This window comes from Anarhichas minor, unplaced genomic scaffold (assembly GCF_050575085.1).
Source record: "Anarhichas minor isolate MPS153535 unplaced genomic scaffold, ASM5057508v1 ptg000010l, whole genome shotgun sequence".
NCBI classification, from domain to species: domain Eukaryota; kingdom Metazoa; phylum Chordata; class Actinopteri; order Perciformes; family Anarhichadidae; genus Anarhichas; species Anarhichas minor.
In genome coordinates, this window is record NW_027466456.1 from 13,768,277 (window position 1) to 13,794,691 (window position 26,415).

Consider the following 26,415-nt stretch of genomic DNA (forward strand, 5'->3'; position numbering starts at 1 on the left):
ACCTTATAAAGAAACAAACAAAGAGTAGATAAGAGAAAAATACTTTTTTTCATAAAGAGATTTTGATAAAATTGCCTCTTGTTGCAATGAGTGTTTTTCCTTCCTCCTACAACCTACAACTCCTCCATCACCACACACAACACAACATGGGGACAATTGGAGCGGTTAAGAAGAATGTGGAGACAATTACCTGCTGAGCACTTGGAGCTCTGCTCATTTTCACGCCTATATACATTTGCTATTGTAAGTGGGCCATGACTGTGACAGCATATTATAGGATTAAAAAAAAAATAAACTTCAGAAGTTTGGTCTTTATATTGGCTTTACGAATCAACAACAGTCATTGAGGACACTGGATCTGCACATGGAGAAGCTAAACTACAGATGAGTTGTATCCATTAAGCCCAAATAATGGATAGCAGATCCTGTTTTGTAGTGATCCAACAGCCAACACAGTGACATGACTTGTAATGTAGTTTGCCAGCTGGTAGAGGCTGCTAGACTTCTTGGCCATGATCACAATAATTATACTAATGAATTAATTTAGTAATAAATTGTTGACGTTAAATGCTACGTATAGCTTCTTCCTCTTTGCACTGACTTTATGCAGCCTTTAGTTGGTGATGAGGTTTACCATAGACAGTGAGCTGGACCTTCCTGGAGGCGTAGCCGGCAGCATTGGTAGCTGTGCAGATGAATTCTCCAGTCTCATTTCCAGAGGGGGAGGTGATGAGGAGGCTCCCGTCAGAATCCAGGGAGAAGGCTGGACCACCCAAGTACATCAGCTGCCCACCCTACAAAACAAATCACAACAGGGAAAGGGCAGGGGCCAGAGTCGGTTTCATTAACTCAGCTTCATTTACTTTATTTACACTTGTCATGGTGTCAGTGGTTTGACCTACTAAGCGTTCCTAAATTTATGGTTTGATCTTCTTTGCTGCTGTTGATTAAAAAGGCTGTAATAAAAATTGTATTCGTTATATATATAGTATACAATCAAATAATTCAAAACACAAAGCAAATGTTAAGTCAGTGCCTCAGGATTGTGTTGTCTCTGGACTGTCCCTGATTGATGTTATAGAGAACAGCAAAGGAATCAGCGGAAATCACATTTTAACAGCTGGTGCAAAACTTAGCAGGGTCTAGTTTCATGTGTCCCTCTAGCCCTGTTCACTTTAACAGCATCGCTTTTACAACTCAGAGAAACTAGTGTAAAAGATGGAAAAGAGGGAGGAACTGTCCACATACACACACACACTAACACACAAAAGTGCACATGTAAAGACTGAGCACACAGTACGGGCTAATGGACACGGGTAGAGCTGTTTTAATGGAGCGGCACATGATCGACATACATGTAATCTCACACAGACGTTTTCCTATCATGTGCTATCAATAGAGTAAGAATTGTACGACAACGCTGACCTTTGACACAAAACAACACAAGGACTTGTTCCCTTGTAGTTGGAAACAGTGCATCCACATCTGGACCATTTCAAGTGGAACTTATCTCTGCCCAAAACTGCACAGCCACACTACATGAACATAAATTCTTCACATTTCAAATCCAAATGAGCTGCATAAAAGCTTTAATTTAGCGCCATGTTGTGGTCTCTAATCTGGTGATATTAAGAGATAATTAAAGTCTTCAGTGGCAGGAAAGCAGGGAGAACTGGCTCTTACTTTGGCATATTTCATACTAAAACAGGTACTAAGACAGGTGATGCCAATCCATACCTTGGTCCAGGTAATGTCAGGGCTGGGTACTCCACTGGCACGGCAGGGTAGAGTGATGAGTGTGCCTTCAATTGTGCTGAACACCTGAGGGCCATACTGAATGGTAGGAATCACTGGAAACATAGGAAAAAAAGATTCGTTTTTTTGTGTATACATACATTCTTCAAGTATGTGTAAAATCTGGTTGTAAAGATGAATTTCCTCCTCTGCATCTACTGTGCATTTGGTTCGCTCTGTGTGTCTCTTATTTTCTTCTTCTCTTCCTTGTCCTTTCCCTCTCTCCTTCCTTCTCACTATTTGACTTGTTTTGTTGTTTGTTACAACTCTGGGAATCTGCAGAAAAGATCAGCCCTGGGAGGCTTGAAGCCTCTTCTTGGAAATGAAAAATGTGATTAAACTAACAAAATCACACATGGTGTACACAATACGAACCAGTATTGCATGGTGGTCTTCTATCTCGAGTCTTTGCACATACATTGCATTATGTATGCTCTATGGAAAGTATATCTCAGAGGTTATGATGGGAAATGTAACTATACACTGACCTACATAGTGTAAATGTCCAGTGCTTTGTGTATTTACAGATAGAAAGGACTGACCTAATTTCAAGAAGGGAGTCAGTGCCTTTACGGACATGCTGCGGACCATTCCTATTTAAGTTGGTAGAATCTGGCAATCACTGACTTTAATATAAATGGTGAGCGCATTTTCCCCTCTCACTGTGCTCCAAACTCTGCCATTACCCTCAGCTGCTCCTGGTTTTAATGCAACCTCAAAGATAATCCTAATCATGAGGCTAAGAGCCCTCTGCAGTGTAGAGGAGACATTTAAGCAGGGCAGTGAGAAATGGAGAAGGTAACAGAATAAAAGAAAAAGAAAAAAAACACATTTCATATCTAATATACATTTGCAATAAGCCTTTTTCACAGACGTTTTGACCTGTCATAGCAGGAAAGCCCAAGTAATAATAACATTAACCATGGCTACGTTCCATGAAGTGACCCAGTATACACAATACCAGGAACCTGGAACTACAGTGTGTTATAAACAATGTATTAAATGTTTATATACTGCTTATAAATGTAAAGTAAAGTGTCACTGTTTCAACAAGAGCATCGTCTTTGGATTATTTGTATTCTCCTTTTTAGGCACATTGCTACCGTTTACATCAAATAAATGGCACCAACTGCTGGTTTGTGAAATTGTGCGAGTAATTGATGGTCTTTTTGCCCCTTTCATTAAATAGATGTTTAATGAAACATCACACAATGTGGGTCCAGCTAGTGCTCAAAAAGTCCACAAGGATTTCCCTAATTTTTAAGCATGTGCATGTCTATTCATAGTTTGTATTTAAGTTTTGTAAACTACCATAGACGTTGACAGAGGTGGTATGGTTGGTGGCCCCAATAACGTTTTCAGCCAAACAGGTGTAGTCACCCACATCGTCCATCCGGACTCTCTCAATATGCAGACTGCCGTCCCTCCTCACTGTCCAATACTGGTCTGAGGTCACCTGAAAGATTTGTAGGTTGAAGTGGTTCAAATGAAATCATGGTTATTTAAAATAAAGACATGGAGGATATTTAAAAACTGTAAACTCTCTGTGTTCTCACCAAGCCGTAGTTGTGTAGCCACTGCCTCTCAGGCAGCGGATTCCCAGCCAATAGCACACACGGCAAAGTCACCTGCTGGTCCTCGATTACACTGAGTACAGCCGGACTCATCGCAATGACAGGCGAGACTGCAGATAGCATGCAAACAATTATACAGGGCTTATGTAATAAAAAAAAAATCAAGGAAGCTGAGAAGATGACTGGAAAGTATTCAAGAAAATGATTAAGTAGATTCATATCAGCAGGGAGCTGTAAAAATCATGTGTGATTCGATGTTGTTGAGCTGTACAATATGTGGGTAGCAGCCTCTTCTGTGCATAGAGACCAAACACACACACACACACATACACACACACACACACGCACACAGCTTTCTGTGTCTGAAAGCATACAGACAAAAATACCCCAAAAACTGCTGCCCAGAATGTCCCAGACAGTCATAAAATATAACAAATGTTTTAAATTTGGTGTGTCAACACTTAACAGAACGGACAGAAAGTGTGGTTGTATTTATTCTCGAAGGAAGCACATGTGTAAGTGTTTGTGTGTGTAATGTACGATGAATAGGGAATGCTTGTTTGCTATAAAGACACTAACAATACAGCATATGCAGTATACATTTTCCACAGCTGCTAATAGTAGCAACACTCTAACTTCCCTCATATATGCATACCTATACATACCCCCATAGATATACACACATGCACGCGTAATGGCATCACTTTTGTCTAAATGGTTTGGCTGTGTTCACTCAGACAATGCTGATGCTGTGACAGACATACAGGGTGTTGTCAAGGGGAATTTGAGGACCTGGGAACACAACCCCACACACACACACAAACACCATTTTCCAAAGAAGGTACTTTACATGTGCTTCTGCATTGGGTGTGTGTATTGGGTGTGCGTATCTCATGAGACAACGTTGTCAGTCGGGAAATGGGGCAGTGGGGCAGTAATACAGTGTATGTCTGTGGTTTCTAACCTTTGGCCCACATATAAGAGCTCAGTGTGTTTCCACTGTAAAGAAAACCGTGAAATAGTAACAGTGGTTAACAAGGCCCATGTGTTCAAACACACCCACTGAAATGTGCTAATGAACTCACACTCACGTGTAAAGACTGAAACAGAGACACACACACACACACACACACATCCACAAGGACATACAGCACATAGGCCCTCAGCGGTACTGTATGCGGTTTTAGAAGATGTACTGGACATGGAGAGTAGATATGATCTTTGAATGGACATAAATGCATAATCAGCTAAAAGTAATGTGAGCATGTGTGAGTATGTATATGTTTTTTATGACATACAGGCCTATCTAAGCACTTTTTCAGTTCAGCTACACTTCTGTATTCCTTCATTTCCAGATAACTTATTGCATGTTAGCCCATATCTAATTGCCCCCGGTGATTTTTAAGATAATTAATCAATCAAAAATAAATCAATGAGAGCCCAGATGTAAATAAAAAAGTACACAGCCTGATGTATTTCTGTGAATACTAGCTTTCAATTAAAGATTAAGAGACACTACCATTTAAGAGACAGAAAAAAAAGTCAGAAAGGCAAGACTTGCACTCACCCAGTCCAGTCACAGTGATTCTTGCCTGGGCCTGGATCCTGCCAAAGTGATTGTGAGCCTCACAGACATATACCGCCTCATCTTCCACCCACAGGTCTGAGAGAAAAAGGGATATTTATGTCGGCATAAACGCAGTGAATTTCATGCGTAATGTGTTTCCCACTCGAACACTCACTGGTGATATGAAGACCTTCCCTGCTCCTTGTAATAGTGCCATATGCGCGGCGCCTGTTGAAAATCGGAAGTCCATCCTCTCTCCTCCAGGTGACCTGTGGTTCGGGGTGACCTTGGGCAAGGCAGAGCAAGGTCCCGTTGGAGCCGATGTCCAGCGCCACATCGGATGGCTCTCGGGTGAACTTGGGTGCGGCTGGAACGATCGAGGTTGAAGATGGAAAAGGTCAAAAGGTTTGGGGGATATCCACCCATCTGTATTGCATTCTACAGACAATCAACCTGTTCATCATGTAAGCTTGGGTTGTTCACAACTGGTTTTAGGACCAGATGTACTGAACTGTGTGAATATGGAGCGCCAAATTATAGGACTCATAATAAAAATCTGTTTTCAAAAGTCTGCTTTGACTTCATAATGGCATTTTCCCTGATAACACTTGTATTTCCAGTCATCTTGGAATAAAATGTCTACAACGAAATGAAAATAATATCCAATAAAATTCAGTTATTATGAAAAGGAATGATGAAATAACATCATTTAAACAATGTCTTCAATTATTTTACAAATTGTTGGTTCATTTATATATTTTACACATTTATTTTTATATTTTGTGCATGCACAAAAGTGTAGCTGGCCCAGTTAACTACACATGGATATTAACACACTCCTGTGTAACATTGTTTAGGTTTAAACCAGACACACTGTGTCCCTGGCCGAGCAAAGGCATCGTTCATTAACTGCACCAAAGCAGCTGTGAGCCATAACACCCAATTCATTGACCGTTTAGGGTTTAAGGGTCTAAGAAGCACACCATGAAACAGACACCTGTAGCAACATTGCAACACAAGAAACAAGAAATGACTCCATCACTTCCAAACTCTGCAGTCTGCACATTGACATCTATGGTAAATTTGCACAAGTTGTAATCTTCCTATTTATTTTGTTGTTATTCAGGGTTAATTATTCAGATTAGTGCTTTTTGCAACTAAAGTTGGTGCCACTCTCACCTCCTACATCAAGAGAGATCTTTCCTGACGAGGTGCCAGCAGCATTGACAGCTACGCAGGTGTAATCTCCAGCATCGACATCCTGGGTCTCCTGGATTGCCAGTAAACCTCCAAACGCGTCCACGTCCAAGCGGGATGATGAATGCAGCTGGACATCACCTAGCAATGAGACCGAACAACAGTGGAGGGTGGTCAGCTTAATTCTTATTTGGATTGTGTGATCAACTAGTGGGAAAAACTAAACGTTTTTGAAATTCCAATGGGATGTTATTTTAGCTCAAGCTGAGCTTTTAATATTTTTTCATGGTTTTAGTTTTTTAGTTTGTCCTGAATATACAAATGTCCAAATATTGTTTTTGTTGTTGTTGTTGTTGTATTTCCTTCTTCTGCTCAGGTGTTACCTTTGTACCACCAGATCTCAGGCTGTGGGATTCCAGACGCAGAACAGGCCATCACTGTGGTTTCTCCAATGCCGATGAGAATATCCCTCAAAGCCACTGTCACCACAGGAGACTCTAGGAAAGGAGAATTGTTGAACAGACAGAACATCAGTATGATAGAGAGAGCAAATGGAAATGCAGATGTGCATATTGAAGTAAATGTCTGTTTTATTTATTTGCATTTGACTGCATGTGCTTTGTGTCATGCCATGCATTTTTTATTTTTAGGTAGGTGTGAATGTGAGCGTGAACGATTGCCTGTCTCTATGTTTGTATGTCTGTGTGATTGACTGGCGACCTGACCAGGGTGTAACCCGCCTCTCACTAAATGTCAGCTGGGATTGGCTCCAGCTCCTCGTGACCGTCTAAAGCAGGGGTCTCAAACTCATCTTCACTCCGGGCCACATCAGCATCACGGTTTCCCTCAAAGGGCCGGTTGTAAATGTAAGACTGTATAACTGTAACTACTCCTAACATATTGGTAAATAACTGTCTCTGCATTTGATTATTGTTTATTCAAGTGTAAAAATATTGTACATGCAGTTATATAAATGTAAAAATATATTTAAGCACATTTCTGTTATTATAACTTAAATCCTTTTAATTTAGGATTAAGAAACTCTATCAAAGATCAAACTTTTAAAGAAAATAGCAAAGACAAATATCAAACACAAGTTATTATAATAACTTTGTTCAACGCTTAAAATCCTTTCAAGGGTGTGTTTGCACAATCCCACGTGAAGTATTTCATCTGTTTTAAAGCCACGTTTAAAGTAGTCTTCAATGTACACACAATACATTTCCATTTCAAGTGTAGGGTAACCAGCCAAAGAGCTGCTTCTATGACTGTGTGTTTAAGTATCTCATAACTTCGACTTTCTATCTCATAATTTTGACTTTCTATCATAATTATGACTTTCTATCTCATAATTATGAGTTTCTATCTCATAATTATGACTTTCTATCATAATTATGACTTTCTATCTCATAATTATGACTTTATATCATAGTTATGACTTTCTATCATAATTATGACTTTCTATCTCATAATTTTGACTACGGGGATATTTTTATTATCAAGTCTAACTTTTAATTATTTATTTTTTTTAAACTTTTTTTTTTTTTGCTGGCGGATTCGCGGGCCACATAAAATGACGTGGCGGGCCGTATTCGGCCCGCGGGCCTTGAGTTTGAGACCCCTGGTCTAAAGGATAATATATAGCTAATGGATGGATGGATGGATGCTTTGTGGCACTCACCAATGTAAGTGAGGATGGAGGTCACCGTGTCTGTTCCAGCCTTGTTGCTTGCCAGGCAGCCATACACTCCTCCATCCTTTTTCTCCATGTTTCTTATAACTAGCGTGCCATCAGGAGTCATCCTGTGTCTGAACACGCAAAATACACAATTCAGTATTTTCATGAAATTTCCACATGATCACATGGAAGCATGACTGGAAAACTGGGAGACTCATGTGAAATCTACTCATGTGAAATCTACTCATGTGAAAGGAGATGAATTCACCTGCTTGATGCCATGATGAACATGTCATTGTGGGTCCAGACCAGACTGGGTGGAGGGTAGCCGCTGGCCGAGCATCTGATCCTCATTTCCTCTCCTGCTGTAAAGGTTTGATTCCGGGGCTCTACTGAAACCCTGGGCACCTCTGAAGGAAAAGATATAAGATAAGATAGAACTTTAATAAAGCTACAGAGAGGTACAAAGATACAAATTTGCCAGATCAAACAATTAATCAATATTCGTCTAATTCAGTCACTCACTCCACTTAGTATACTGTAATGACGATGATGTTTTGGACCTTTACATGCAAGTCAGGAACTTCTTACAGCACCCTGAATGAAATCAGGCGCAGCGAAAGATGTAACAGAGCATAAACTTTTATTGTCACTGTAGCTGGATTTCTTCAATGTTTCACAGCATATCTTTCACCCTCATTTCTTATATATTGGTAAAACAGGCAGGACTATTGAACCCAGGCCCAGGGAAGCTGGGGAATTGGAAAATATTTTTCAATTGATTCATGATGTGTAACTGTAATTCATCCCTTCAAGGCCGTGTTTCCTCTGTTCTATTCCCACTGCTAGAAATATCTCCAGTCTCTGACCTTTCCAACCAGTAGAAAATACAGGGTGAGAACTAGTGGAGAAACAGAACGCTTCCAAAACAAGAAAATAACGATCTGTGTCCATCTGAGATGCCGGAGAGGGATTTATTGTGTTATAATGTTATAACACCGGTGTGTTCTTAGTCTCAGCGCCTCAGCGCCTCAGGCTGAACTGTGATTATACGACTCGGACAAGGTCAAAAGTAAGGGCGTCAGAACAACTTTATTTACAGCCAAACCGGCCTCTCTTCTCAATTGCTTCTTCCATCTCATGAGGTGGGCGGGGTGATATCTGAGTTCAGGAACAAAGAGGTTCCTGAGAGGGAAGACGCATTGTTCTACCTTAATGTTTAAGAAAGAAGCCTGTCTTCAGCACTCTGTTCATCACCTGCTCCGTTTTCTCCTCTTCCTTCCTGCCTCGCTCATCTACATTCACTCCCGCTTACAATGCATCCTCCTCCCATTTCAACTTCCCCTGGTCTCTGACTATTTTCCTCTTATCACCAATGTGCATCCACAATCGCATTTTCAGGTTGCTTTCCTTAAGATTTCCTTCCACACTAAAACAGCAAGAAATCAGCTACGAATCCTGTTCATCCTATTTCTGTTGGCATGTGGCCATGCAGAACAAGTTCCACTGTGTTCTGTCCAAGTGTTGTAAGATGTCAGCAGACTTTACTCACTTCAAAGTGAGACTAATAACTAGGATGGGTCTGACCAGGGGGTAATTTGGAAACCCTAAGGGCTTGCTGACAGATGTTTTAGAGAGAAACAGAGATAAGGCCAAGAAAATAATCTGGAAAAATCAGTAAGAAATTGGTTAAAGAAAAGAATAAGAAAGAAAGTAGTGACAGGATGATGTGGAAAATGATGAACAGGTGAGGAGATATGAAGAGAAAAATATCCAGTTCAAACCAGGAAAAATGTTACTAACTCACTTATCAGTGAGACAAGCCAAATGACAGAGCTCCCCTCCAACCCTGTCTGCAGTACTGGTATTAAACCTGCAATTGTTCAATCTGATCTCTTAAAATCACAGGGAACTTTTCAATGTCTCAGGAAAAAGTCAGCTTAAGGTGAAGTGAAACAATTTCATTGATGTTCTTTCAGAGATGTTTTTGTTTCAAAGCATCAAGACCTGGAAGGACACATAGAAGGAGGGATTTAGGCAACAGTAAGCAGCAGATGGTTTTTGTATTAACTTCTTACTGACTGATGGTTGTATAACAAAGTCAATACTGGATGTCCATTTGGATTGGATTGTGTAAAACAAAGCTTCTTCGCTGCTCTCACTTACTTTCTTTCAACTCTCTGTACCTCCTGGATTCTTGTCAATGGGTTCTGGCTGAAATCGTCTGTTAATGGCAGGTTTTAGTTGCTTTATTACATCGGCATTTCCTGGCCAAGCTCGGGCCGATGCTCTGTGGTTCTGGCCAGATAGCCAGAGATACTCTGTGCAACAAAGTGTTCCTGATTCAGTGTCAGTGAAGTGTTAGAAACAGGACTATGAGAGCTGTCTGGAGATGGAAAACTCTACTTTAGCGCTGCCTGAGAGTCAGGCATAAATAATATTCACACGTCCCATAAAGCATTAGGGTGAATTATAGGGAGCTGGGGAGGGAAGAAAGGCGGGGGGCACTTGGGATACAATGGTGTATTTGGGAGCGGGGGATGTGTTTGCCAAGAGTTCTGTTTCCCCAGGGTGTAAATGACGAACAATAAAAGTCTGACAAGACCATGGAAGCACACGCACATACACACGGCAACAAGATGAAAGTTGTGCAACTGTGCTCTTTTAGACCCAGTTGTTGTAGGATGATGTGTATTTGTCACTTCTCACACAATTCTGATCTTTAACCACAGAATCATATCAAACACATAAACTTCTCACCTTGCACGGTGAGGTAGATTCGCTCTGTCTGCGCCCCTCCTTCATTAATAGCGATGCATTCATACCAGCCCGAGTGATCTGGGGTCACAGCGGACACCTGTAGCGAGAGGTTGGTCAACACGTGCACCTGTGGGTCCAGGCGGGCATCGTGACTTCCTCTCAGCCAGGTGAGGTTGAAGCTGACCGTGCTGACGACGTGGCAGGTGAGGACAGCGCGGGAGCCAGGAGACACGGTCACATTACCCTCGACTGTGATGGCTGGAAGCGGCTCTGCAGGATGAGGAAATAATGTGGTTGAGAGGAACTTTACATCATAAAGAAAACTAAACAGGGATCCAGAGTTGTTACTTTCTTGCTATGAGACATGTCATATTTTCCAGGTTTGAATAATTTTGGAGCTGGACCTATACTTGGGGCAGGATTTCTCTGCATCTGCTGCTTCGATCTTGACTATTTAATCTGTCAACCAACTTTATCACAATACAATAGAAAATAACTGGAGTATCCCTTTAAAAAAAAAGTAAATAAAATGTTATTTTTCACTTTAGAGGCTCTTGTCTGGGAGGAACCTTCATCCTCTGCATGAGCAGTTAAAATAATCCATATTTCATCACCAAATGCAGCATATTGATGTCTTTCTAATTCTCATATGGTGCATTGTCTAAACTACAGTGTGTGTTTAGAGGTAAGTATTTTTTTTTAGTTTGTAAATGTCATTTTTGAAACAGCCCCTATTAGAATGCTCATCTTCAGTCCTTTTCATATCCTAATTCTCTCTCTTTTCCACCGTCTCTGTCTTTCCTCTCGTCACCACATTGAAAACAATCCCATCGGTCTCAGTGCGTCTTCCATCATTTTTCTTCAAGGGTGAGCCAAAGCAATGCAGGGAAAAGGAGAGAGAAAGAGAAGATGGGGGCGCGGAGAGGTAGCAGAGGCTTTGGCACTGATACAAGGAGGATGCTGGAGATTTAAGCATAGGTCCTTTGGATTAGGATGACATAACTTTGGCAACTGAGTGGCTATTATGTGTGTTTTTCTGTGTGTTCAAATGTTAAGTATGGAGGCCTGTCATACTCTTCAGAATATCACTGACAAAGGTTGGAGTTGTGGCTGAGAAGGATTAACTTCACCCAACTTTGGAGACGTCATAAGAGGTAAGAAAGCTGGACAAACTAAGTCCCCTCTCCACCTTTGGGCTGCCAACATGGTGGGTGTGTTATAATAATGAGTTACGCTCAGACATTACACAGATCTCTGCCTGGCTCCCTCTCTCCTTCTCCTGTTTTCCAAAGCGTCTTTCAACTACCTCTCACTCTCTTTTTCTCTGCACTCCACCTTCTTCCTTTCTGCTTGGCATTCATCATGTTGATGGCGCTCCAGTGAATTTCACAAAGCAGGAAGTTTTTTTGGAAAGCAAAATGTGGATAAGGAGACATGTGGTGTCAGCTCTGGGGTAAAAAACAACCTCGCACTGCAGAGGATTTTGGAAAAGCCAAAAATTGATTTTTGTTTTTCCCAGCGGTGAAATTACAAGTATACAATCACCACGCAAGTAATTTATTACATGGATTATGAATTGCTCTGTGAGATCGTAAATTGTTACGCATTTATCATTGTGGTGCTGTTGTATTGAAAGTGTGCACCCAAGTCACAGCACAGCCACCTAAACTATAACATTGCTGTTTTTCTTGGTCCACAGCCCGGAACTTACTTACAGCTTTATATGTATGCTCACCTTACATCATATTGCTATTCTAATACTTATAAATCATACCATAAACCCCATGACATGATCGCTGTGAGGCATGGATTACAATATCATGGTAGGGTCAAATTTCCCAAAAGCTACATTCATTCTGCCAACATGCAGGTTCTCTGCATGTGATCCACAGCAAGAGACCTTGAACCCAGTGAAATCCAAGTCACATCAACTGCAGCTTGGATTCCAAAGTGGAAGTGTGTGTTTGTGTATGTGAACATGTGTTTCAACCTATCGAGCAGGACACAAACTTCTTGCTGCATCATTTCACTCAAAGTATTTTTTGCGTCTTTTTACAGCGAGTGTTGTTTTGTTAATATAACATTGGGAACGAGAGACAAAATAAACTGACTTGCGTTGTAGCCTACCTGTCATGGGCAGACAGCGTGTTGTTAATGGTATTAAAGAGGAAGGAACACATCTACGTAGACGGATACTTAATATCGGTATTCTGTTAATGCAAAATTTAAATATCTCCCTTTTTGGTTTCTGATTTCTTTTTCTTAAAGGAGAACAAAGGTTGTGTTTTACAGAGCAGATACGTATGCTGTAGCAGACAAAACAAAATGCTATTTAATTTCAGTTGGATTACAAATTGCTCACTTCCCTACACAAAACCCCATCACACACCAATTACACTTGTTGACAGTCTAACGCTTGCCAGCCCATAAGTCTTACAATCCTGGCTCATTACACGCAGTGTTGGAGAGTAGCTCACTATACACTGTTAATTAACATAAACTACAGTATAACAGTCCGTTGGCAAGAGTGAATACTGCAGTCTATGTAGCGAGTCATTCTGACATGTTGTAATAATGTCTTAATACATCATTTGTGTCATATTCTGCTAATTCATTTTAGCTCCAGTTACTTTTTGTTGATAATATGGTTACTAGTTGTCATTGTAGTACTCAACATAGTATATTTGTGCTGACAGAGAGTGTTCTGAGGACTGCATTTTGTGGCTGCTTGTAATCACATATGTTGAATAAGTTGCCTGTTATCATCCTGTGACAGGGGGATTGATTCTTGGTATGTGTGCTTACCTGATACATCTAGGAAGGTGTGAGCTCTCCCTGTCCCAGCGCTGCTGATAGCAATACACTCGTAGTAGTCCTCATCCTTCAGAGTTACCTGGGCTATCACCCATGATGCATTGTCGGACTCACTGGAATCCAAAGGAAGAACATTCAATACCTTTCTCTTCACTATTTATTAAGAATAATGTTACTAACTCATCCCTCGATCTGGTGGAAATCCAATCAGATTTAGTCACACAGGGGGGCAGAGATGGAAACAATATGCAAGTTTTAACCTCCAACAGAGTTGGAAGGTGGGAAGGAAGCACAGTTTGGATCTTTCTGCCTGCTGAAGAGTAATCTCTCGGAAGGTTTCAATAGATTTGCATGAAATGTGGTAACCATTGGCCAAAGTGATATTGTTTCTCAGCATGTAATGATGGAACAGACTATCATATCATCATCAAACTCTCAGCTGAGAGAAGAGGGGGCGAACCCTTCATCATTGTCCCAATCCAACACCATAGTGCATCTGTGGAGCTCATTTCCAGCTGGAACTTGACCGCATAGCTTTCCAAAACCTGCTAAGGTAGTAGAAGGGCGGCCCATACAGCCTACTGAACTAATACAGTTCTGACTAAACACATGTTGCAGAAATTATCTTCTGAAATGCTTCAACGGTGGCTTAGCCTTTAACAGATGTATTCCACGTCACAGCCATTATTCTTCTGACTTTAAACAGGTTGGCAGATGGGACATGGATAAAACAAACTCATGATTAAAGTACATCACATGCAACTGGCGTATATTGACAGTTACTCAGTTTTGGCAGAGGTATGCACTTTACAGCATGTTTTTTTCTTCTTGATATCTAACTTTTGGGATTTTGCTTATATTTGAGAAGAGCAACAGAGTAGGATTCCCTCATCTGTCTCATAAGAGTTAGAATAGAGGGTTTAAGTAGAGTCTGTGAACCCCCTTTTAGCAAATTTGTTATATCAGGCTATATTTCAGCCCTACTCACCTGAAAAACTGGTCCACCCCAAGTCGTCTCCCATCCCTGCTGAAGCGCAGAGTGAAGGGGATCAGGCTCTCTACCTGGCAGTCGACAGCCCCTCTCTGTAGGTAATAACCATGACTTATGGCTGGCATCAGCACCTTAGGGGCATCTAAAAGAGAGATAAAGGCAAAAAAACAATAAATATCTCAAATTACTAAATAATTCCACACAACTAAACATGGGTGACATCACTGACCAGGTATAATGCTTGAGAAGGAAACACTGGAGACTCTCTGGAACGTGTAACCGTCCCGGTCGTATCCCGTCACTCGCAGGAAGAAGGCCTCGTTGGGTGGAACAAACTCTGTGATGTTCCAGAGGCCGAATGGCTCGCGGTCAGGGTAATAACGGATTGGCAAACTTTTGATCACTTCGCCCTTGATTGACAGGAGCTCTAGCCTGTCGGCGCGAGCAGGAGGTGAAAGCCCAGTGGTGTTCAGGAGGATGTGTGTGAGAATACCTGGAAAGACGGTAGGACATACGGTATACTTTAATGTCCCAAAGCTAAAAGATAGAAGTGAGCACAACAGGTGAACTAAAGCAAACAGTTGTGGTGGTTTTAACAATTTGGTACGGTTGAACTCACTGACCTTGAACTGGCCTGCTGGAGGTCTTTTTGAAGTCCAGGGTGGGCTTTCTGGAAAACCCGACTCGGAAGTCAATGTTGCTGAGACCTGAGATACGGACTGAGTGTCTTCCTTCACTAGAGGTCTGTATTAAAGAAAGGGGACATATATATTTACAGGTATATACGTGCAGGACTCGGGTTGTATGCCAGAACTACTGGTTCGTACAATCGGTGTTTCTGGCGTCCATGATAAGATTCTGTCTTAAAATCCAGTGAAAGATCAGAATTCGTATTAAAAAAGTACAGTTTTGCGGTCATATCTTTATTATTTAAAAACTGTTTTTTGATAAGTAGTATAAGAATGTTGGTACAAATTGATTTGGGCAAAAATCCCAGTAGACACATTTTATATAACTCAAGAAAACAAAAGATAGAAGAGTTTTTTCATCAAAGGCAGAACAGAGTGGTCTAAATGACAGACACAGCACTGGGACTGTTGTGTAAAAGCCTTTTGTACTTCAACCATCCCTGCATGTAGAGACAAGCCACTCTAAGTCTTGTCTGACTGTCGAATGCCAAACACCCGAGCATATAAAACATCATCAATTCAGAGATGACCCATTCAGTCTGACATTCATACTTTAATTAAACAAACACGACCACCATAATCAAAGAGTGCATCATGTGGGGATCATCGCGTGTAGGTCCTTTGAAGCACTGAAGAAATGGAGACAGAGTAATTACAATGAAATATAGGTTGGTGAGTGGTGGGAACTCCTCATCTGTGGTAAAACACCTTGGAGGTGTCACAGACATTGACTCACAATGCTGAGTGAGGTATGCATACCTACACTGTCATTTGTAATTGCCTAAAATGGGAGAGAATGTGTGGATTTCCTGACTTAAATTCCCTGTGAAAAGAAAGGCACCAAACAGCGTAAAGCGGTGCACTTAGGCAGACACATACCAAGCTAGAGATGACATCGCTCAAACAATGAGGTAATACCAGGACAAAGGGCATCCGACAAAGCCTTAAATGCTAATGTCTGCCATCATAAAAAACAATACATGTCGTGGTCATCAAACCTGCTCTAATGGCTGCAATGGAATTACCCCGGGTCATTAGTTGGTTGTAAATGAGGCCATAATTAGGGGAGAGATCCCTTAAAGGTCACGCTCAGGACAAGAAGGGTCCCTGTCATTAAAGCTACTCATTTCCCAATTTCACACCCAACCGCACAGATTGACCAGTCTCAAATACACCCTCACACAGTTCAGTCAGCACGTGTATGGCCGGGATCAGATAAGTGATACCGATTTTTACACTTTAACACTTTCTGATGTGTTTCCTTAGAACACATGCAAAGAGAAAACTGTTGAAGTTGTCACTGTGCGTAGACACACTATTATGATCGTAGTGAAGTGATGTGATTTGAGATTCTTTAAAGGTTACGTTACATTTATCTAATGTGTTTTATGTACCATGATAATGAAGTGCTTTTCACTTGATCTGTCACTGGCAACAGCAATGCCTGCATGATATAAATTTCACTCTCAATTACACCGATGTATTCCTAGGGCTTTCAGGATTTAGCTCTATTGTATTACATTTTCACAATATGGGTGGAAAATATATCATAGCAATCTACAATCTAAGTAAAGCATTAAGACCTAATTAATAAAACATGATCTGAATCATCAAGCCGCAGGAGGGAACAGGATGGAGTTAACTTGAATATGTTTTGTAAAGTCTTTACATTGATTCATTGTCCAATTACATTTTTGCCCACCTCATTATTTATTCAGGGCAGCGCTTGCTAAACAGCCATGCTATTTTTTCCAGCACCGCCCTGATTCATGGTTGCATACATTCACACCTGGGTGGTGCCGGTACAGTTTGGAGCTCCAGTGCTGGAGACCTTTGCAATGCCAGCTGTTTATTAAGAGATGAAAGAGACGTGAGCAAGTAAGTCAGCAGAAAAAAAGTGAAATATCAATGGTTTGATGTGAAACTTTAAACTCCGGTTTTCCTGATTTGATTACTTCAAAGAAAGTCAAAAAGACAAGGCAGGCGACTCTATGCTTAATCATCCTCAAAAAGAAGTTAAATTTGGCATGAAAGACAAAAAAACTGGATTCCTTTCAAACATACTATCGATCAAAACAACAAGTCTCTCTTTGCGGGAACTGTCATCACTCCACCTCCATCTTTCCTTCGCTTTCTTTCCCTCCACCTCGTTCTCAACTCGAGGTTCTCTCTTCCAAAACAGAAAGACTCTGAAACACAGGACACCACCTCCCAAATGCAGCAAGGAAACAACATCACTGATACATAAATGAAGAAGAAGCAGAAAGACAATCCACAATGCTAAAGCATCAGCTTTTTGACAAATGAGGCGATGCGTTGGTTGTCTGATGCCAGAGCAAATCATCCACACTTCTTTCCTTCGTCTCGTTGTCAGTGATCTATTTATCCATCCAAACTCCACTGCTGGAAGAAAAATGTAATTGAAATCGGCAAGTGAGAACTATCTGAAAGATTCACTGTTGAGCATGAAGGAAAACAACATCCTGGAGGTATTTTTTCGTGATTGACTATTTGCTAAATATTCAAACTTATTGCATCTTGATAAGTACCTTCAAAGCGCCTGAAAAAGCATGGAAGATCACTGCTGCAGCAGATGCTCTGTCCTGTATTCAAGAGTAAACTAACTTCATTGTTGGGTCTATACTGCTTTACTTTATGTTTTGATTACGGGACAAATCTTTAGGCCTTTTGCATGTAAACTTGCATTGTATTTCTCATCAACAAGCTGTAGGCTGGGATGACGGGTTTGTCTTGAGTTTTGGGGTTCAGGGGATGTGAAACTCGCTCTTTGGTATAGTTCTTTAAAGTCAGATTTGTAGTTTTATTTTAAGGTATTTTAGGGCATTTCTGTATTGTCATGCAGTCAATACATCTCTGTGCTTACTGACTCAGAGATACCACACTGCCTGTGAACATGTGTATGGTGTTAATATATTATCAAGCCATTATATAGGCTACAAATTACACAGGAAAGCACTTTAAGCATTAACACTATGTGTGAAGACAAACATCGCCGTAACCTTATAATGTTCCATTAAGGATATTATTGGAGCAGTATATGCCTACTATAGAAGATGCATTGACCAAGGATAATAAATATGACAATAACATCACAACTAATTATGACTGACACAGTAGCTATAACATGCTTAAAGAAAGAATAAATAGGAATAAGTAGAGAGATAGGCAGATACACTTTGGTTGGTTAGATTGTGTGTGCTTAACAAAAGAAATATCATAATTGCAGCTTTTGCGATCGCGTTCAGCCGGACTTGGTTAAACAGACCTGCTCAGAGGCCGATTCATTTCATTCTCTCAGCCTGACTGGGAGGTGCAATTATGAGTCCTCAGCATATAGAACAATATAAAGAGATGTTACAGTGATAAATAATTAACCCTATTTTGGAGAAAAGCCCATTTTGGTGTTACTAGACATTTCAGAAGGGGTGTAGCGGACCCCAGCCGGACAATGGTGAAGCGTACTGATGTTTCCAGAGGCCTTTATTTATGCTCAACTAACTGTCATCCTTATTTTGATAAACACAAATTTACTCTGTTCTCCTTCGCAACCGATCTCCAGAAAACACCGTAAGAGCTACGAAGCAGATCAAACATAAATGAGCTCTTACGAGTATAAACATTCATTACATTAACGTTAATGCATTTGAAAAGCCTTTTTCAGGTTAATTAAGATAAAATGTCACTAAACATGGTCATAAAACACAATAAACACACAAGACCGTGTTCCCGTTCCAGCTAGGGGCTTAACCGTTCATAAAGTAACCCTTGTATTGCAGAGGAATATATTACAAACACTTTTCTTTTCGTACACACCGTCAATTATCTTACTGTTTTATGCAAAGTCAAGTTACTACTCTCTGAAGAGATTTGTATCTGCTTCCGGTTACGCCAGGACTTAAAAATAACGGAACCGAAACGTAAAAAGGCACTTTCAAAATTAAAGCTGGCAGGAAGTGATTAATCTTAGGTACCTAACAAATAAAGGTTTGTAGGAAATATTCACCTTATTAACAGAACCTCTTAAGAGTCATTTACAAGGGGAACATCTAGTTGAAACACTTTAATTAACAAGTATGTCTTTGATATTTAGTACAATCATGTTCAGGTGTGTTCAATAAAGACAATAATTTGTGTCTTTGAAGGTTGTATGTGGATTTTTTAGTTTGTTTTAGTGGTTTTGTTCCAACTGAATCAGATAAGTTTGCAAAGTTGTACAACTTATATATTAAGAGCCACACAGCTGATGTCAGCAGGTTGTTCTGAAGGTTCCATGTTCTTGTGTTCCAATGTCATGGTTCTGGAAACATGCATCACCAGAGTCAGTAAGGGACCAGCTGAGTGGATTTCATTTCAGAGCGATTTCTACACACCTTGAGTGCACACCAGAGAGAAAGAGAGATATACATCGAGTTTTCAACAGTTGTTTTCCGCATTATTTTTTTGTACAACGTATTTATTGTTTGTTTAGAACAAGTTTCAACACCCTGCAGAGGTCAAGTGGCTGCATGGTAAGTTGATTAATGTCTTGGTTTCTTTGTTATCTAGCACAAAACGGATTCAAGTCTTTTAACAGAGGTAACATTAATTATAAACTGCTGCTAACAATGTAAATAAAAACTATTTTAATGTTTACTGAAGTTAATCTCACATCTAATGTAGAACCCACTGACCTTTTAGTCTAAGAAGGAAAACAGATAAACAAACACAAGTAAGTCGATACTTATATCGATATAGTTGTCTTCCATCTCTCGCCCCTTTTTCTCAGCTTCTACATGACTGTAAAAGGTATCTATGTAGCTATTCACAGTCTGCTGAAAAAAAATATAATGTACAATGGCAGAAATGTGATCAGGTATTTAACTAAATTAAGGAAGATGCCATTTCATTTGAAATCAGTGGCAGTAACATGTCTACAAATGATTGAACTAAGTTTATTCATTCTACACATAGGTGATTTGATTAAACTAAACACATTTCATTTTAGAGTTATTTGGCTGTATGTCTTGTGTTTGGCAGTTGTTTAAGGTTAAATAAAAGATGGTCTAAACATGTATCCACAAATTCACTCTTTCAGAATCATATTGGTGACGGGGATCCTCTGATGATGGATATCACAGAGGATCCTCCTCTGATGATGGATATCACAGAGGATCCTCTTCTGATGATGGAAATCACAGAGGCCATGTCCAGACTTAGTGTAAGTGGATCCGTCCAACAGCCACTGATGATTCCAACTGAGGCCCAAAACAAGATGGCTACCCCGAAGAGGAGCCCAAGTCAAGAAAAACACTCCACCTACACCAATGGAGACTCAACCAGAGTCAAGCCGTCTCTTACGGAAGACAAAAGACTCAGGAGGACCACAGTCGTAGTGGCTCAAGGACAGCCAGATCCTTACAAGAAGGTGGATCACAGTGTGGTAAGTTGATTAATGTCTTGGTTTCTTTGTTATCTAGCACAAAACCGATTCAAGTCTTTTAACAGAGGTAACATTAATTATAAACCTCTGCTAACAATGTAAATACAAAACTATTTTAATGATTACTGAAGTTAATGTCACATCTAATGTAGAACCCACTGACCTTTTAGTCTAAGAAGGAAAACAGATAAACAAACAAGTAAGTCGATACTTATATCGATATAGTTGTCTTCCATCTCTCGCCCCTTTTTCTCAGCTTCTACATGACTGTAAAAGGTATCTATGTAGCTATACACAGTCTGCTGAAAAAAATATAATGTACAATGGCAGAAATGTGATCAGGTATTTAACTAAATTAAGGAAGATGCCATTTCATTTGAAATCAGTGGCAGTAACATGTCTACAAATGATTGAACTAAGTTTATTCATTCTACACATAGGTGATTTGATTAAACTAAACACATTTAATTTTAGAGTTATTTGGCTGTATGTCTTGTGTTTGGCAGTTGCTTAAGGTTAAATAAAAGATGGTCTAAACATGTATCCACAAATTCACTCTTTCAGAATCATATTGGTGACGGGGATCATCTGATGATGGATATCACAGAGGCCATGTCCAGACTTAGTGTAAGTGGATCCGTCCAGCAGCCACTGATGATTCCACCTGAGGCCCAAAACAAGATGGCTACCCCGAAGAGGAGCCCAAGTCAAGAAAAACACTCCACCTACACCAATGGAGACTCAACCAGAGTCAAGCCGTCTCTTATGGAAGACAAAAGACTCAGGAGGACCACAGTCGTAGTGGCTCAAGGACAGCCAGATCCTTACAAGAAGGTGGATCACAGTGTGGTAAGTTGATTAATGTGTTGGTTTCTTTGTTATCTAGCACAAAACGGATTCAAGTCTTTTAACAGAGGTAACATTAATTATAAACTGCTGCTAACAATGTAAATAAAAAATATTTTAATGTTTACTGAAGTTAATGTCACATCTAATGTAGAACCCACTGACCTTTTAGTCTAAGAAGGAAAATAGATAAACAAACACAAGTAAGTCGATCCTTATATCGATATAGTTGTCTTCCATCTCTCGCCCCTTTTTCTCAGCTTCTACATGACTGTAAAAGGTATCTATGTTGCTATTCACAGTCTGCTGAAAAAAAAAATATAATGTACAATGGCAGAAATGTGATCAGGTATTTAACTAAATTAAGGAAGATGCCATTTCATTTGAAATCAGTGGCAGTAACATGTCTACAAATGATTGAACTAAGTTTATTCATTCTACACATAGGTGATTTGATTAAACTAAACACATTTAATTTTAGTGTTATTTGGCTGTATGTCTTGTGTTTGGCAGTTGTTTAAGGTTAAATAAAAGATGGTCTAAACATGTATCCACAAATTCACTCTTTCAGAATCATATTGGTGATGGGGATCATCTGATGATGGAAATCACAGAGGCCATGTCCAGACTTAGTGTAAGTGGATCCGTCCAACAGCCACTGATGATTCCAACTGAGGCCCAAAACAAGATGGCTACCCTGAAGAGGAGCCCAAGTCAAGAAAAACACTCCACCTACACCAATGGAGACTCAACCAGAGTCAAGCCGTCTCTTACGGAAGACAAAAGACTCAGGAGGACCACAGTCGTAGTGGCTCAAGGACAGCCAGATCCTTACAAGAAGGTGGATCACAGTGTGGTAAGTTGATTAATGTCTTGGTTTCTTTGTTATCTAGCACAAAACCGATTCAAGTCTTTTAACAGAGGTAACATTAATTATAAACCTCTGCTAACAATGTAAATACAAAACTATTTTAATGTTTACTGAAGTTAATCTCACATCTAATGTAGAACCCACTGACCTTTTAGTCTAAGAAGGAAAACAGATAAACAAACAAGTAAGTCGATACTTATATCGATATAGTTGTCTTCCATCTCTCGCCCCTTTTTCTCAGCTTCTACATGACTGTAAAAGGTATCTATGTAGCTATACACAGTCTGCTGAAAAAAATATAATGTACAATGGCAGAAATGTGATCAGGTATTTAACTAAATTAAGGAAGATGCCATTTCATTTGAAATCAGTGGCAGTAACATGTCTACAAATGATTGAACTAAGTTTATTCATTCTACACATAGGTGATTTGATTAAACTAAACACATTTCATTTTAGAGTTATTTGGCTGTATGTCTTGTGTTTGGCAGTTGCTTAAGGTTAAATAAAAGATGGTCTAAACATGTATCCACAAATTCACTCTTTCAGAATCATATTGGTGACGGGGATCATCTGATGATGGATATCACAGAGGATCCTCTTCTGATGATGGAAATCACAGAGGCCATGTCCAGACTTAGTGTAAGTGGATCCATCCAACAGCCACTGATGATTCCAACTGAGGCCCAAAACAAGATGGCTACCCCGAAGAGGAGCCCAAGTCAAGAAAAACACTCCACCTACACCAATGGAGACTCAACCAGAGTCAAGCCGTCTCTTACGGAAGACAAAAGACTCAGGAGGACCACAGTCGTAGTGGCTCAAGGACAGCCAGATCCTTACAAGAAGGTGGATCACAGTGTGGTAAGTTGATTAATGTCTTGGTTTCTTTGTTATCTAGCACAAAACCGATTCAAGTCTTTTAACAGAGGTAACATTAATTATAAACCTCTGCTAACAATGTAAATACAAAACTATTTTAATGTTTACTGAAGTTAATCTCACATCTAATGTAGAACCCACTGACCTTTTAGTCTAAGAAGGAAAACAGATAAACAAACAAGTAAGTCGATACTTATATCGATATAGTTGTCTTCCATCTCTCGCCCCTTTTTCTCAGCTTCTACATGACTGTAAAAGGTATCTATGTTGCTATTCACAGTCTGCTGAAAAAAAATATAATGTACAATGGCAGAAATGTGATCAGGTATTTAACTAAATTAAGGAAGATGCCATTTCATTTGAAATCAGTGGCAGTAACATGTCTACAAATGATTGAACTAAGTTTATTCATTCTACACATAGGTGATTTGATTAAACTAAACACATTTAATTTTACTGTTATTTGGCTGTATGTCTTGTGTTTGGCAGTTGTTTAAGGTTAAATAAAAGATGGTCTAAACATGTATCCACAAATTCACTCTTTCAGAATCATATTGGTGATGGGGATCATCTGATGATGGAAATCACAGAGGCCATGTCCAGACTTAGTGTAAGTGGATCCATCCAACAGCCACTGATGATTCCACCTGAGGCCCAAAACAAGATGGCTACCCCAAAGAGGAGCCCATGTCAAGAAAATGCTCCACCTACACCAATGGAGATTCAAACAACTTTTTGTGTTATGCAAAAGGTTGGACAGCCCCGGCCCTGACAAAAAGAGGACACAAGTGAAGGTAGATCACGGTGTGAGCTTCCACCAGACCTTCCTCTGGCTTCGCCCTGTCCAGGCATAGTTCACTTTCTTTCGGGTCCTATCGCACAATCTCACGCTCCATCTCTCCGACGGTGTGGGAGAGACGGGCCGGTGGTGTGATCACGGTGTGAGCTTCCACCAGACTTTCCTCTGGCTTCGCCCTGTCCAGGCATAGTTCACTTTCTTTCGGGTCCTATCGCACAATCTCACGCTCCACCTCTCCGACGGTGCGGGCGAGACGGGCCGGTGGTGTGCCCAACGCCGCAGGGCCGGAATCCCACCTCACCCGGCACGCTGGCCCTCACTTTCATTGCGCCACAGGGTTTGCTTCACCCTCTGACTCGCGCGTGCGTTAGACTCCTTGGTCCTTGTTTCAAGACTGGTCAGGTGGGTTGCTGACATCGCCACAGACCCCTGACGCCTTTTACTTGAGCCTATCCCCGCCCGGGCGATGCGGTTGGGGCGCACTGAGGACAGTCTGCCCCGGTCGACAGTCGCGCAGGGGGCCCCGTCCCTCCCCGCAGGGAGAGAGGGCACAGCGAGCACTTAGTCCACGGTCCCGGGACGCAGTGAGGTCCTGGCGGTGAGCGCTGAAAAGCACCTTCGCCCCGAGCCTTTCCAAGCCGACCTAGAGCCGGTCACGGCGCACTGCCACTGAGGATATGCACCCCGGCGAGGGCCAGCCAGTGCCGGGGAGAGGTCCCTGTTTACCTCTCAATGGTTTCACGCCCTCTTGAACTCTCTCTTCAAAGTTCTTTTCAACTTTCCCTTAAGGTACTTGTTGACTATCGGTCTTGTGCCGGTATTTAGCCTTAGATGGAGTGTAGGCTACCACCTACTTTGGGCTGCATTCTCTAACAACCCGACTCCGAGAAGACCGGACCCCGGCACGACAGGGGCCGTTACTGGCATCACACCGTCCACGGGCTGAGCCTCGAACAGAAGGACACCGGGCAAGCGGTCTTCCATACGCCACATTTCCCCAATCCGCCCGGCGGACGGGGATTCAGCGCTGGGCTCTTCCCTCTTCGCTGTTTTTTGATGTATTCTGTTGTATTGTTGTAAATAAATATCAATTGTTGATATTCCCGAAACTAAAGTGCCGTGTTTGTGAAGTAGATCGGATGAACAGTTCCTTGCTTTATAGTGAGACGATGCTGCTGCTGCCATCCTTTGGCATAACGGCATCAAATTTGTCATGGTCACTCACACATCATATCTATATCCAACAACTGTGGTGCAATAGCACAAAGCGTTCCGGAGATGTTTTTTAGGGCCAGCTTTGGTGAAACTGTATTGAATAATCGTATTGATCAATAATAGGAAAAGAAATGTGTGTTCCCAAGATATGTGAAGAACACATTTACATGCAGACAGAAATTCCTTGCTTTATAGTGACCTTTATATGGTTTATATGGTCTCATATAAAACAAGTTTCAGCAAGCTTGTTTCTCTTTTAATTGTATTAGTTGAAGATACACACACACACACACACACACACTTGAATAGTGACCAAAGGTCAGAGGTCACCTGTCAAATTTGAAGGTGTAGCTAGAGGTGCTATGAATTGTGTGTGAGGGGAGGTGTGTGATTAGGGGGAAGTAGGAAAATATGGAAACAATATAAAAGAGATTGGATTTGAGGTGCATGGTGGGTTTTCGTTATTCAAAGCTGTGCTTAAAAAAAACTTGTTTTACTTGTTTTTTCCAAACCAGGCTTGGACACAATCACAGTCACAAGTAGTTAACACCAGTGCACTTCCAGTTTTTTATTAGTGCAGAATGCCAAAATGTGATGTAATATTGTGGAATTGGTGCATAGCTGTTGGTAACCAGACATTTAGAGCTAGCAACAAGCTCATCACTGTTAATTGTTAGTATGTTGCATTCAATCCGTTTCTCATCTGCTGTGTGTTGTCTTCCCATAACCAAATGGGTTTAGAATTTACAGACTGATGCATTGTGGGCGTTTGTTTCGTATTGTGTGAGAACAATTCAACATCAGTTTGGTCTGCAGGCGTGATGTTTATGCCAGCAACACTTCAGAAGTTTGTGGTTTGAATGTCTCTAAAGTTTCCTTTGAAGGTGTCCAACAACGAATAAAGGGCACTTGTGAATCTGGAAAGGAGCGGATGGACATGAGAGGATAAGAGAGAGAAAACAATGCTGTCCTCAAGAGATGACATTAACCCTTGAAGTGAGTCTGCCACAGATCTATTCACAATTACAAAAAGGTGCCGCCACAGAATTTGTACTTATAGGATGTTGCAAATGTTTTTTGTAGTTATATCGGTGCAATGCTGGGGAAATCTTGCCACAGCCAACAATAACTGTAGGGCAGTGATTGATACGTTGGACTCTTTATACTGGTGTCCGCTTATAGACACTGAAGCTCAATTATTATAGGAGAATTGTAGAATATGAAGGCAATCCACTGTCAAAATCCGATCGACGCGGGCGCGTGCAAATCAAACAGCCGCGCACGTATATTACTTTGGC

At 40.8% G+C, this 26,415-nt stretch overlaps 1 protein-coding gene across 1 annotated transcript in view; it reads right to left on the bottom strand.

The window, feature by feature from the left end:
• The window catches only part of hmcn1 (hemicentin 1), an 86,095-nt gene that overhangs the window by 38,246 nt on the left and 21,434 nt on the right, over positions 1 to 26,415 (bottom strand). The window contains exons 7-21 of the mRNA XM_076088660.1: positions 14,999 to 15,119; positions 14,605 to 14,868; positions 14,373 to 14,517; positions 13,376 to 13,497; positions 10,571 to 10,840; positions 8,079 to 8,220; positions 7,814 to 7,941; positions 6,516 to 6,629; positions 6,115 to 6,273; positions 5,111 to 5,302; positions 4,936 to 5,031; positions 3,351 to 3,478; positions 3,106 to 3,250; positions 1,738 to 1,850; positions 635 to 794 (exon numbers count right to left, since the gene is read on the bottom strand). Of these exons, the coding sequence (XP_075944775.1) occupies positions 635 to 794; positions 1,738 to 1,850; positions 3,106 to 3,250; positions 3,351 to 3,478; positions 4,936 to 5,031; positions 5,111 to 5,302; positions 6,115 to 6,273; positions 6,516 to 6,629; positions 7,814 to 7,941; positions 8,079 to 8,220; positions 10,571 to 10,840; positions 13,376 to 13,497; positions 14,373 to 14,517; positions 14,605 to 14,868; positions 14,999 to 15,119 (2,299 nt within the window). The remainder of the gene's footprint in view (positions 1 to 634; positions 795 to 1,737; positions 1,851 to 3,105; positions 3,251 to 3,350; positions 3,479 to 4,935; positions 5,032 to 5,110; positions 5,303 to 6,114; positions 6,274 to 6,515; positions 6,630 to 7,813; positions 7,942 to 8,078; positions 8,221 to 10,570; positions 10,841 to 13,375; positions 13,498 to 14,372; positions 14,518 to 14,604; positions 14,869 to 14,998; positions 15,120 to 26,415) is intronic.